General features: G+C 48.8%; 2 protein-coding genes across 2 annotated transcripts; both read left to right on the forward strand.

Moving 5' to 3' along the window:
- Positions 1-1,757: 1,757 nt before the first annotated feature.
- Pdw03_7189 (Reverse transcriptase RNA-dependent DNA polymerase) lies at positions 1,758-2,392 on the forward strand (the record flags this gene model as incomplete). Its single annotated transcript, XM_014678663.2, has 3 exons — positions 1,758-1,789; positions 1,923-1,986; positions 2,042-2,392. The coding sequence occupies 3 exons, from the start codon at positions 1,758-1,760 to the stop codon at positions 2,390-2,392; spliced, it is 447 nt and encodes a 148-aa protein (XP_014534149.2).
- A 2,075-nt stretch (positions 2,393-4,467) lies between these two features.
- Pdw03_7190 (zinc finger protein) lies at positions 4,468-6,657 on the forward strand (the record flags this gene model as incomplete). The annotated part of the gene is made up of 2 exons (XM_014678662.1): positions 4,468-6,337; positions 6,407-6,657. The coding sequence occupies 2 exons, from the start codon at positions 4,468-4,470 to the stop codon at positions 6,655-6,657; spliced, it is 2,121 nt and encodes a 706-aa protein (XP_014534148.1).
- Between the last annotated feature and the right edge of the window lie 5,964 nt (positions 6,658-12,621).

Raw genomic sequence — 12,621 nt, forward strand, 5'->3', positions numbered from 1 at the left:
ATCCTCGCGTCTAATCCATCCCAATTTAAGGAACATTCTCTCTGCCGCAAAATTTACACTCGGAATGCGAGCAAATCGGACACCTCCCCTCTGACGTCAGACTAGGGTTGACCAAATTGTCGCATCCGCAGCACCTCACCCATATTGTCATCATTCTCGGGGCGCTAGTAGACAGGTAGTTGGGTATGGATGCGAGCGCGGATATATCATCTGAGAACGCAGCCAGAATTGATTGTGCACGATGCAACAGCGGGCTTCTCATGGCATCGGCGCAAGAGGAATTCTTAAGCTGGGGCAAGCGCCAACCGTGCGGAAGATGAGTTGAATTTTGTCCTTCAGCGTTGGTCTCGGTATACGAGAACTTGCTGGGCATAGTGTTGGACATGGCGCAGAGAGACGTTGTGACTTCAAGTGCCAATGAGTAAATCGACTGGTAGGGAGGATAGTTTGGTTCACCAGGTCTTGAAGCCTTGGAATGTGAATTGAAGGATTGGAACTGTAGATGGAGTTGTATAAAGGCGAATTCGAGGCCTGGTCGCACGAAGCAGTGAGAGAACAACCAAAAGCTAGCGATAGGCGTCCCTTAATACATAGAAACATTGAGACATCAAGATACAGGCGCCCTCTATCAGGGCTCCCATTACAGCACCGAACGCTCAAGTATAGAAGCCTGGTCGAAACTCAAGATGAGCAGGTGCGACTCAAACAGCTAACTAGCAACGACAACAGACTCGAAACCTCAAACCCAGGGAAGGGAATACCCAGAGGGCCAAGAGAGACAGCGAATAGCAGTCGGCAGCACTTAAGCAGCGGTGAGATGAACGCAAAATCAACCAGCTAGAGCGATGGAGACAACGTTGCGGCGCCCGGCTGTGTGATGCTGACATTTTCACCCGCGACCCGGGTCGTGATCGGCTAGCACTGCACCTAGCAACCCACGACCCCGGGTGTCAAAATCTACGATCTAGCAGATACGATCATAAAAGTACAATGTACTAAGTTGCTACTATACAGAGAGTATGAAGGAAAGAGAGATATAACACCCGTAATACCATTGAGCCAGAGCCCGTATGACACACTCAGAGATTCAAACGCCGCCACAATCAGTGGCACATGGATCGTTCAAAAAGAAATTCCCGTCTGTTGCTCTACAAAATTAATGCTAATTAGCATTAAGAAAAACTACTCATAGGACGTAGTTAATGAAACGATGAAAGGCTATCGCTCTTAGTGGTTTAGTAAAACCCTCTGCTGCGTAATGCTATGTAGGAATGATTGTATTTATAAAAAAAACCAACAGAACTAGATGACAGAAATCTATGGGCACAACAAGGTATGGTACGATCAGTGGATAGGCATAACCCTCCCACTAAAATCACAAAATTCGCTTACTTTCCAATCTATGCGGACAAAGCTGACCAAGCTTTACGTTGCTTCGCTTCGCTCAGCAAATAACATAGATCTGCCAAAACGTCGGGCTTCAGCTGAGGGAGACCCGAAAGATTGACTCAGATATATTCAGGCAGAAGCCTCAGTCAATCAGGAAGACCACCATTTTTATCTTCACATCTACAGCACATTCTCTATCAGGGCCCTATCAGGATTAGGGACTTAGGGAATTTTGAGGACTCTACTCCGTAGTTTCTATTCTAAAGGGTTGTAATTTCGGGCCTCCCGTCCTCGAGCGGATAGCCCCAGAATTAAGCAGTGCCAAGCCTTTTTTTTACTTACTTGGAACATATCATACCTAAAAGGGTATGCGCAGCACTACAGCACCAGATTTCATTCAGTGCTGCACTTTTCAAAGCCTGAGACTGCTGCCTAGCATTACCTGCGACTTGGATATCATTAACTACTTAAACTAAGCGAGAATCTCACGTTCCGCCCATTTTCTATTTCACCTCATCGATCCATTACTGCAGCTCCACCCGGTCTCAAACCCTCCACACATTGAACCCTGGGTTGAAGAGAAACGACGATACCCAGGTATTTGTGCTAAGTCTTATTGCATGCGAAGACGATCTCTAAGTATTTTATAAAGAGAGCCATGAGGATCAGCGAGACTGAGCTGGTGGAACAGCTGTTCCTGGACTTTACTGGGCAAGAAGCGGTCCAAAAGGATACCCGAGGATTTCCGATCGTAGAACTCTGGGCTAGCGAGTACGGGAACGCTATACGGAAACGCAGATTCGGTGACGCTGTGTGGGCACGCTACCATCTCGACGGTAGTGTACATGATGGAAAAATTGAAGACACAAACAAGACCGTTCTCCAGTTGACCGAGGAGGATGCACTGGATTACAGTGTGGGCGATCCAGACTTTTATGCCGAAGCGCTATCATCTGTCTATAAGCGCACTCGTGCCTCGGATGGATATCGTGTGACTCATTGAGCTACTAGGATTCTAGAAAGGACCAGATTGTTCCTCTACACATTTTACATGTATAACCCTTAGTTTACCGTAGGAGCTACGTACTCCGAAGGCAAGGATGATTGATAGTCGATGTGTCACTAGAATGCATAGCATGGCACTACTCACAGCTTGTCAGTCTCTTCGAAACCAGTGTTAATTCGATTAACCCTCGAGCCAAGTTCTTCTCGACATTTTCTTTTTATCACGTTTTCTTCTGCGGGGCTATTGATAGGTCCCAAGTCTACACGCGCTGCCATCGATGCCCAAATGTAAAAGCTGCCGTGTCATCCTTAGTCCTGAACCCTCGTGCCAAATTCCCATTGCTTGTCAGCAGTATTGGGAGCCACGTGTTTCAGGTGCTCTTTTTCTTGCTCTCTTTCTGATATTGAAAAGGTTTATGTTCAATCCGGAAGAAGAGACTGAAATGATGTAGACGGAGGGTAATGCAGGAAGTCATTTGTGAGTAGTTCCCCGTCAGAAACTACGACTAATCTTCCATCCAATCTTTCCTAGAAGTCCACTCCTGCGATTTAAGCGCCGGCCAGTAATTTCTGTAGGGCGTACTCTCGAGTTCAAGTGATGCATCATGCACCGCTACTGATCTAACACCGTTGAAGATCGATCGGATTCTAAGATAACTTTGAGGATCTTACGTCTCCGTAGATAAGGACAGCGTCTTCCAGATGAGTTCCCAATATCAAAGAAAGCTATGTTCGACTCTCAACACAAGACTATCTTATATGTATCGGAAGATACATCACGTGGCAATCTGTCTGAACTAAGAATGCAGGATGACTTCGTGTCCGGTGGGAAAACGATGGGAGAAATTTAGGACCGGTTTTGGTTTCTGGGAAGCGGTCGCTGGTTACCCGGACAGGTTCAGTGTGAGTATTTCTACCACACATACCCACGAATCAAGCGAGGTGGATCTCTGGTTGAAATATGAGGGGTGGCCAGGGGTAAGATGGGTTTGTTGGTACTTGGGGAACTATCTAAGATTATCTTTTTTTTTTAAAATTGTGTGCTCAGTGCCTAGGTGCCACCTGGGGCTCTTATCCAGATTAGACCTGCGTTGTACATCGGGTTCAGCCACGTCGAATTATCCAAGTGGGATTAGGACTTAAGTCGAGACAGTTTATTTGGATAGCCTCAATTGAAAGATGGTCATAATTAGCTGATATTGTTGATCTCCAACTGGAAGACAAGAAAGATAAACTCCCTAGAAATGAATGCTTTGATGAGGAAACCTTAAGGAAAACCTGAACAGATCCTAGGGTGATTTTATCCATGGCCTCCTTCCCATGAAGAGAGGAGGCAATTCACCCAAATGTACTCCGTACAGGCCCCTATTAATCAAGTTGGGTACAATCGATTTCAGGAGATATGTTGTAGATGCTGTTGTTCCACTCTTACTTTGACCATAACTGAGCTTTCTCCAATGCGGCTCAAGTGATGTCTCAAAGGAAGTTCGGCTCCACAAGTCCACACATGATACGTCCCAGGGCTTTGCCCGGGCGCAAAGATGAGAGAGAGCTTTTTGACCGCCTGTCGGTAGAGTGTTGTGCATAAGAAGCAAGGGGATTTGCTTAAAGAGTAAGAATAACGCATGGCATCCACAGTGAGGTCCCAAGGTTTACATTCGTTGGAACGGATTCGTATATTTTATATCCAGTCAAATTACTCCCTAGATCTCTAGACGTTGTCTTCGGTCATCCGGAGCTTTCTCCTCATCAGAACTGGAAATCTCTTGGCATTCTTACTAACCTTTCCTGGGACCCCTAAAACCCACCTGTGCGTCATTGTTCACACGTTTCGTTTTAAAACACATTTCTGAATCTCCTCTTGGAATTGAAGTTGGGCAACTATTGGGCTCCGGGCGTGTTAACTTTTTCGAATTTGAAGATTTGTCTCCGAATCAACGGACTACGGCATTTTTACATCGACTCGGATTGTGAAAATAGTCCTCTTCCGACCGAAGAACAGACCGTCACACCTGATTACAACCGGTCAGGTATCACCATCTGCGTCCATCACATCTACAGTCACAGATCCAAATGTCGAGTCACTACCGAAATTTGTCTCCTAGTCGAGTCCGACACTCCATGATTGATCACATGAGAGCGTCAACCGGCATGGTAGAACTAACCTCCTACGACCCTTGTGATGCGCCTAGGCGCTACGACTACACCGAGTACCCGTCTGATACTGGATACGTCAGTGCCTTTGGGTACCACTCAGGACGACCATTGAAACTCGAAGCCCACCAAGTTTCCACCCATCGAGTCCGTGATTCATCTGCATCAGCCAAAAAACGCACTGAATACAGCGTCCAGCCCCGCACCAGGCACAGAAGCAATACATCAACTGTAGCGGACTATGAGACACTAGTGCGTCTGGCTGTACCTTCCACATCACATCAGCATCTCTCACCCGTGCATCACTCAATTCACCGGGGTGCACCAAGCCCTCTTCCTGAGATAGTCTCTGCTTCCCCTCGGCATCCCGCACATCGACGAATCCACAGCACCGACTATGCGAGCGACACGGGCCATATCGACGCACGGAAAGATGACAGATACAGGACTGATCACAGTATACATCAACACCGTGGCCATCCGCCACCTCGCTCACCACGCTATCCAGCGTACGACGGGCTGAGAAAAGGCGACGACATTGATGACTTTGATGCCTACTCATACACCAATGCTCGGGAGCAATTCGAACGGGACTACCCGGTCAAGCCACGCCCTCACGGACCGAGATACTCGCTCAGTAACACCGGTGTGGAAGAAAACCTGCAGCGGACAGTGCGGAAAGACCGCCACCATGGCCCACCCCCAACATCCCGGGGCCTTGACAAGCTCGGGCGTGAACGGCCACGAAGCTCAACGTATGGCAAGGATGACCATCGGGACCCGCACAGATCGAATGAGAATTTCCATGATCAAGCCCTAGTCACCGTCCCTCGAGACTCTGACGCTGAACATCCCTCCCGACATGACGATCGTCGTCGTCGCCGTGCCGAAAGAGCGCGTCACGCGAACGATCGGGAGCACCTCTATACAGAAGATTACCACCCCAAGCTACATGACGTCGGCCCGCTGGCTACCATAGGACTTGGAACAGCGGCCTTGGGAGGGGGACACTCCGACATGTCAGACTTTGAGCACCATCGTCCGTCACGACGCAAGCACAGACGCTCAAACAGCGAGCATGACCGCGATGCCGTTCAGCCCCCATCGCGCCAGCTTATAATTCCAGCCGATGAAAGAGTCAAGCAAGCCTACCTGGATCCCACCAATGCCCGTCGCCACGGTCGATCGCGACGACACTCTAGGCGGCGGACGCACAGCGAAGATGCCGACACGTCGGATGAAGACCTGCGAAACTACAGGCGTGAGCCCGCACGTCATAGGCACAGCAGCACCGATACCGAAAGCGACCGTGACCGGAACCGGGTCCGCAGTCGGGTTCGCTCGCACCACAATCGAGACCGAGACCACTCGCATGGGCATCGCTCTTCTCGCTCCCACCGCATGCTGGAGGATGGTTACACAACTGAACCGCGACGATCGCCGCCGGCTGACATGGCTATAGATGACCCCAGAAGACCTATTGCTGTCGATCCAGCTGCTCCAAAGGAGCCTGAGGCTCCCCCCAAGGGAATTCTCAAAGCTCCACGCCAGGCATTTCCAGAGGAACCTAACCCGGTGAGGGAGGGGGTCGCTCCCCTCAAAGACGCCCATAAGCAAGGGATCCCGCCGGGAGCTCGCTGGACAAAGATCGACAGACGGCTCGTGAACCCGGAGGCATTGGAAGTGGGCAATGAACGGTTTGAGGAGCGATCGGATTATGTGATTGTGTTGAGGGTTCTGAGCAAGGAGGAGATTCAGCAGTATGCTGTAAAGACACAGGAGATCAGAGGTAAGTCACGCTGCGGTGTACATCCTAAAATAACATTTGGATTAGAATACTCACAATTGAATTGCATAGACATCCGCCACAAGGAACAGTTGCGCGAGAGACGCAAGTCCAGAGATGAGACACAACGCCACGGCCGCCGGGGCGAGGAGTCTTCCAGCGACGACGAGGATGAGGGCGAGGAACAATCTTGGAAGCAGCTCCAAGCGGCCCCTCCACCCGCACAGCAGATGTCATTGCCGTCGCGTCCACGCGCGTCGACCAACTCAATGCACGAGGCTGAAATGCCTAGAATAAGCAACATTTCTGCTGCGCCGGCATAAAAGCATCCTTCACTACCTCCAGATTAGGAGATTATCCGCAGGGTCTGGAACTAGCCTCGAGCCTGCTTTGGAACCACAATGGCGATCGTGCAGTGCATAGGGGCGAGAAAACTGTCGGTTCCCATGTTGGCTCTAGCAAATGCAACTAAGGCACCTATCCCTCTGGGGGCGAAGGCCATGCGACAAGCCCCTGCAGGCAAAAGCAACCACCCGTCCAAATTACGCAGCTCCAAGGTCCTCGGTACACACCCACCTCAAGAATCAGGTCGTGTGTTTTCCTCTTCCGGTTTTATTTCGACTTACACTGCCTCCACACAGTCCGCGACTGTCTTGTATGCACTCCCTACGCACCTGCGGTATTGTTTGACAGGACGTCCAAGATTTAAAACGCCAGCACATGCGGCGCAACAGGCCACTGGATTCTTCCCGACTTAATCAGGCTTTTCATTAATTGCGGAACTCAACGATGATCAGTCGCTAGGCCACCCGCGACATCCACAGTCATCCCATACTGGACTAGATCCAACGAACACGATTCTAACTCCGAGTTGGACGGCTCATTGGATGAATCGCCGTGACAAGCTTATTTATTTTTTTTTTGCTTCTCGCATGTGCTTTTTCTCAGCTTTTGTGTTACTCTTACATCTGGATTGGTCGATACGGCGGGGTCTGCAGATGTAGTCATATCATTACATCATCTCGATGGAAAGAGAGAAGGAAGATAACAGAGTCTGGAGCTGGACTTCTCCACCCTTCGATGTTCACTTTTTCGTTAGTGTGTGCGCCTGCACCCATGGAGAGCATGAGAGCGCTAAGGAAACACAAATCAAGCGCCCTTCATGAAAGGCGTAGGAGGGGGGAAATTTCCAAGTAAAAAAGCAAAGAGGGCCATATTTGAAAATGCAATTGTGTCAGGATGGATTGCTTTTTGTTAACCCTTTGCTTTGTTTTGTACAGTATGGAGTAGTTCCCGGATGTCTGCCATTCCATCGGGAATCATCCAAGAGCGCCTAATTCAAAATATCTTCCACCTCCACTGAGGAACAAGGAAACAAACTACTAATCCCGTGGCGGAAACCGATTAAAAAACAACAAATTAAAAGGGGGGGATTCAGATTATCGTAGTTGCATAGTGGCTGCAGATTTTAGACATACAACATGCGCCACAGGCAAACAATTGGAGATTTTCTGTGTTGGAGTCTTGTCGGATTTCGCCGATGCTCTTCTGGCCGCTCTTCTGGCAATATTGGAAACTCACTCATTGTGAACGGTGAGGCGTTTAACTGTCCATCTACAGGTTTCTGATCGACAAGTTCTTACGTCTTCGGAGGAAATATCCCCAATATGACATCGAGTACACACTTTACCTCGAGATTATCTGGAAGAAAAGAAATGAGCTGCCCCAACCCCTGTTCAAAGCTCGTCTTACCTTCCCTTATTGCTAGCTTATTATTTACCCGGGTGAAATAGTAAGGCAAATATAGGATGGGATGGGTGTAAACAGTAAGGATCCATGGTTACAACTACATTGTCCGGAGTCCGCGTTGCCCCCCCCCCTAACATCGGGATAGGTACCAGTGTTGGTTAGGTATCTATGGGCATCTTATTCCATAGTACCCGTACGGGATATACTAAGAGCACCTACCCAAAGAGATTTAGTGGGGTTGCAGGAGAGATTTGAGAAAACTCAGCGACCCTCTCATCACATCAGGTCAGAAGTCGCCGAGACCACGGCCGGTTACGGAATGTACAGAGGTTGTATGCGGGATTTAACATGCCTCATGTACTCCGTACACAAGAACCAAATTCTAAAAGCCTGTGTACATAGCATGTTGCAAAGCACTGCTGCGATGCTGCATACTGCACCAAGTACTCTGTGCCCCTTGTACGATTTACGATTACTGGGGAGGCAGCCATCTGTGCTCCGTATGTGAAATCACATCCAGCATGAGGATCCAAGCTTTGTGGAGCTAACCGCTATCCGTTAATGGACGACGATGAGACCCGGACGGTAATCTGGATCCGCGAGTCATGGGTGTGGCGAAGGGAGGAAGAGAGAACAGGACTCCACCTGGCAAAGTCAGTACGGAGCACGGATTACAATCGTGTATGATGCTATGCTGTATCATAAGCTAAAGCTATTTTGGAACCTAGAAAGTTGATCTTCATCAAAATCAAACACACGGAAGATGGAGAGAGAGAGAGAGAGAGCTTGTTTCCGAGCGCAGGGCTTTCGGATCCGTGTGCTTGGCTGCCGGGATGGATCTTGCCATTGTGATCAAGATATTACATTGTAAAATCCTACGGCAGGGAGTTGTCCAATCTGTATTCGTTCCCAGAATTTATCCGTATACAGTGCTTACCTCTGATGTGGAGATGAAAGGGAACGTGCTGATCCTTGATACGATCTTCCGACGTCACAATGCGATTTCTGATTCCCGATGCTTGTTTTGGGGGCATTCCGTAACTCCGACTTCCATATGGAGCGTCTCCGAATTGATAATTAAATGAGATCAACTGTTCATTTGGTTCATGTAAAAAAATTGCGTTTTGGCCTTTGGGGCAACAAATTCAAGATTGGTCGATAGGGGTACAACTCTCCTGAACTCGTCGAAGATCGGCGTGGCACATGGGGGCAAAAGCCCCCCCAAAAAAAAAGAAAAAACATAACCGCGCTCACTTGACCTTCCTCCGCCTCTCTCTCGATATCTTGACACATCTGATCTTGTTTATTGTGTGGATTGTCATTGGGCCCGGGAGGAACGAATGAGTTGCGATCTACTCCGTATACTCCGCAATTCGCACGGAGTGATGATTCGGTGCGTATTACGTACTCCGTATCTCCGGGCTTAGTTATAGGACACCAAGTCTCGATTATTCGGCGTGGTGCGCAGACAGCTCAATTTATGCGGTTTATTTTTAATTCCCAAGCAGAGAACCGGTGTGTGTACAACATATGACAACTGTCCTTGTCGCCATCTCTGCAGCGATCAGCCTCAAAAATTTCCACGCCTTTCACAGATGGTGAGAGCCTTTTTTTTTTTTTTTTTCCATGATCCGAAATAGTTCGCCAACTCCAGCCACGCGACGGACTGCCGCACCCACATGCACGTTTTTAACACATTCCTCCACATGGGATGGCTCACAAACTCTTAGTTTGCGGTGAGAACTAACTTTTGAGTATTTTGGCTTTGGCTTATGGTTCAGGCTAGAAACCTTTTCAAGAGTTCGAAGGAACACTCGGTGTATATGAGAGTTGACGCAAAAAGACGAAACTCGTGGATTAACGACCATATATCGCAGTTGCCGGGAATTACAAACCCTACAGGTATTCGCGTGTTTACCACCATTCCTGCCTCGGCCCCCGGGTTTTGATCTCTTTCCCCGATATTCCCCAATTACGGCTTTTGGCGGCTGAGGCCGGAGTACGGAGTAGGGCCGGCGTGGTAACCTTCAATTTGCGTGGCATTTTGGTTGCACCAAGTGCCTCGAGAAGTCGAAAAGCGAGAGCGAGCTCGGCTAAAAATTAAAATTGAAAAAAAAAAAATTACACTCCTATCGCACGTTCTGTCCGTTCTTCGGATCCGGATGGTGGGGCCGTTGATCCTGCTCAGGTAGTGTGTCGCGTCTATGGAGTGTGGATGTTCAAAATGACAAGTCAAGTACCGTTGACTCCGTAGGAGTTGATGGGAACGAGGTCAGAGAGAGCCGATGCGACATATTCGAGTTGTGCATATCTTTTGGGGTAATCCCTTTTCCTCTTTTCGACGCCATCCCGCTTGTGCCGAAGGGGGCCTTATCCGTCTTTAAGGCGATCCGGAGTGCGGAGAATGTCGTGTTTTTGTTTGAGAGATATATATACATATATATTTAATTAATTCATTATTGATGAATTTTTCAATTCTAATTTGATTGGCATCGACTGGGCCCGTTAATATTGGTGAATCATAATGAATCATACGGTGTTATGACATATAAGCATTAAATACAGGCCAAATCTTCCAGGAGTTGAAGCCGTAGCCCTGGGGCAGATCATTGCAGACTGATCAGACTAAGCAGGGGCAATATCCGCATGGATGAAAGACCAGGGTGTGCCAACTTTAATTTGGGAGCAGTTGAATCCTGAATCTTTTCAGAAACATGTTTTGGTGCCTACGACATAGGAAATAATGGCTCGATCGCGAATGATTCCATTCACCTCGACACCGAGTTAGGACCTATGGATCCAGCCGATGTAACCATGGGGACCTCTACCAAGCAGCTAAGACTTCAACTTGACTCCCTTGGATTATAGCTCGACCCGCGATCTACTAGATTGTGGCTAAATCCCCTCATTGGCCCCGTGTCCATTGGCGTACCATCATTTCCATACTCCCGTACACCGTACTCGGAGCCGAGCGTAGATATTGAGCGATCGGACATACCGGTCTTGATACCTTGCCGAGCTCCGATGGGCATGTACCTCCCCAGAGGACTTTATCTTCCAGGATAAAGTAAAAATCCTCGCAGAAATTCAAGCTACCTAGTTCTGGAAGTGAGGAGAGAGAGAGACCGCTCACCTGCATCGCCGAAGCTGCAAGAAGCAAGGGTTACAGCCCAACGTGGGAGTCTACTTCTTCAAACTTGGTTTTTGCATAAATTCTTCTTCCGATCAGAGAACGTGGAATCGACTGACTGAAAAGATACGGAGGACTCAGTCCCGGGTACTTGTACGTCGGGGGTTCATACGCCCGACGGGTGATGACAACTTGCTCCGTGCGGAGCACATCCTTTCTCTACTCCCAGTCACATGTTCTTTGGCGCCAGCGAATGCGGTTGAGCCATCTTGACATGTAATATATGCAGACAGTACGGAGCACTCCGTACGGAATGCGGAATCCGGAATCGCTTGAGGCCATTTTACTGCTTAGTACAAGCCACCTGATGACAAAGTGGCTGTAGGCCCAGCGTCCTCTTGTTTGATCGGGGTGAGGGTTTCTCCCGCATCGGAGATGCAAATCTCTTATCCAAACGGTGTTACTCTCTCGCACAGGCCACCTATGATCTTTGTCCCAACATGACATACGATCTGGATCGACGAAGAGATCGAGACCGACGGAGACCGGCAAAAAGAAATTAGTTCCACAGTTTAGCGAAGTCCTTAACCGTCTCGGCAAATAGGGCGCCGTGCTAGGTGGAGAGACCTCACAATGCTCTGGACCGTTCCAAGTCCATAGTCGATCCGGGGCGGCAGTGGCACAATTTAGAGCGGAAAAGGGGGCCAGGATTGTCGGTTGATCCGCCCAGGGGTTTACCCTCTGGTTCGTCCCCGATTGCGTCCCCGGTCAGCCCCAGCCACTTTGACATACCGTGTGTGACAATTGAGTGTCAGGTGGACTGACGTCTCGGATTGGGTTGGGATTGAGATCTTCGAGAGAAACCGAGAAAATCAAACTAGCTATCGTAACCAGTTCTAAAACATAGACAACATACCTCATGCCATAAGTTGTAGTCCGCCTGGACTATGTGGGTCTCGCTATCACAATTTCCTAAGCTTGGAGACTCCGAAATTACCGTGTGGGACTGCGGGTACGGCTTAACGGAAGACCGCGGGATCATCGATCACAGACGACGCTGATAGTCCTCCGTGGAAATGGGACCGTTTCTCTAGCCCTATGTCGTAAGTCTTGAAAAAAAAAAAAATACAAGGGGGGGGATGCACCCGTGCACTTGATTTTAGCTCCACGCCTCAGGGCTGAGTCTCTTAGTTCCTGAGAGATCAGGGTGTGGAGGTTGACCCCTCCCATACTGGACGATCTATTGGATAGAACTTCTTTGGTGCATTCCCTTCCTGGCTTTTCCGAGCCTTTATGGTGTAATGGAGAGACTAGCCTGATACTGGTCAAAATAGTATCGACAGTTTAGAAATTCATTTTCCTATTGTTTGGTTTTTCGATCATCATTGTGCATGGTCCAGTAAACCTC

The sequence above is a fragment of the Penicillium digitatum genome, chromosome 2 (assembly GCF_016767815.1).
Source record: "Penicillium digitatum chromosome 2, complete sequence".
Lineage (NCBI taxonomy): Eukaryota > Fungi > Ascomycota > Eurotiomycetes > Eurotiales > Aspergillaceae > Penicillium > Penicillium digitatum.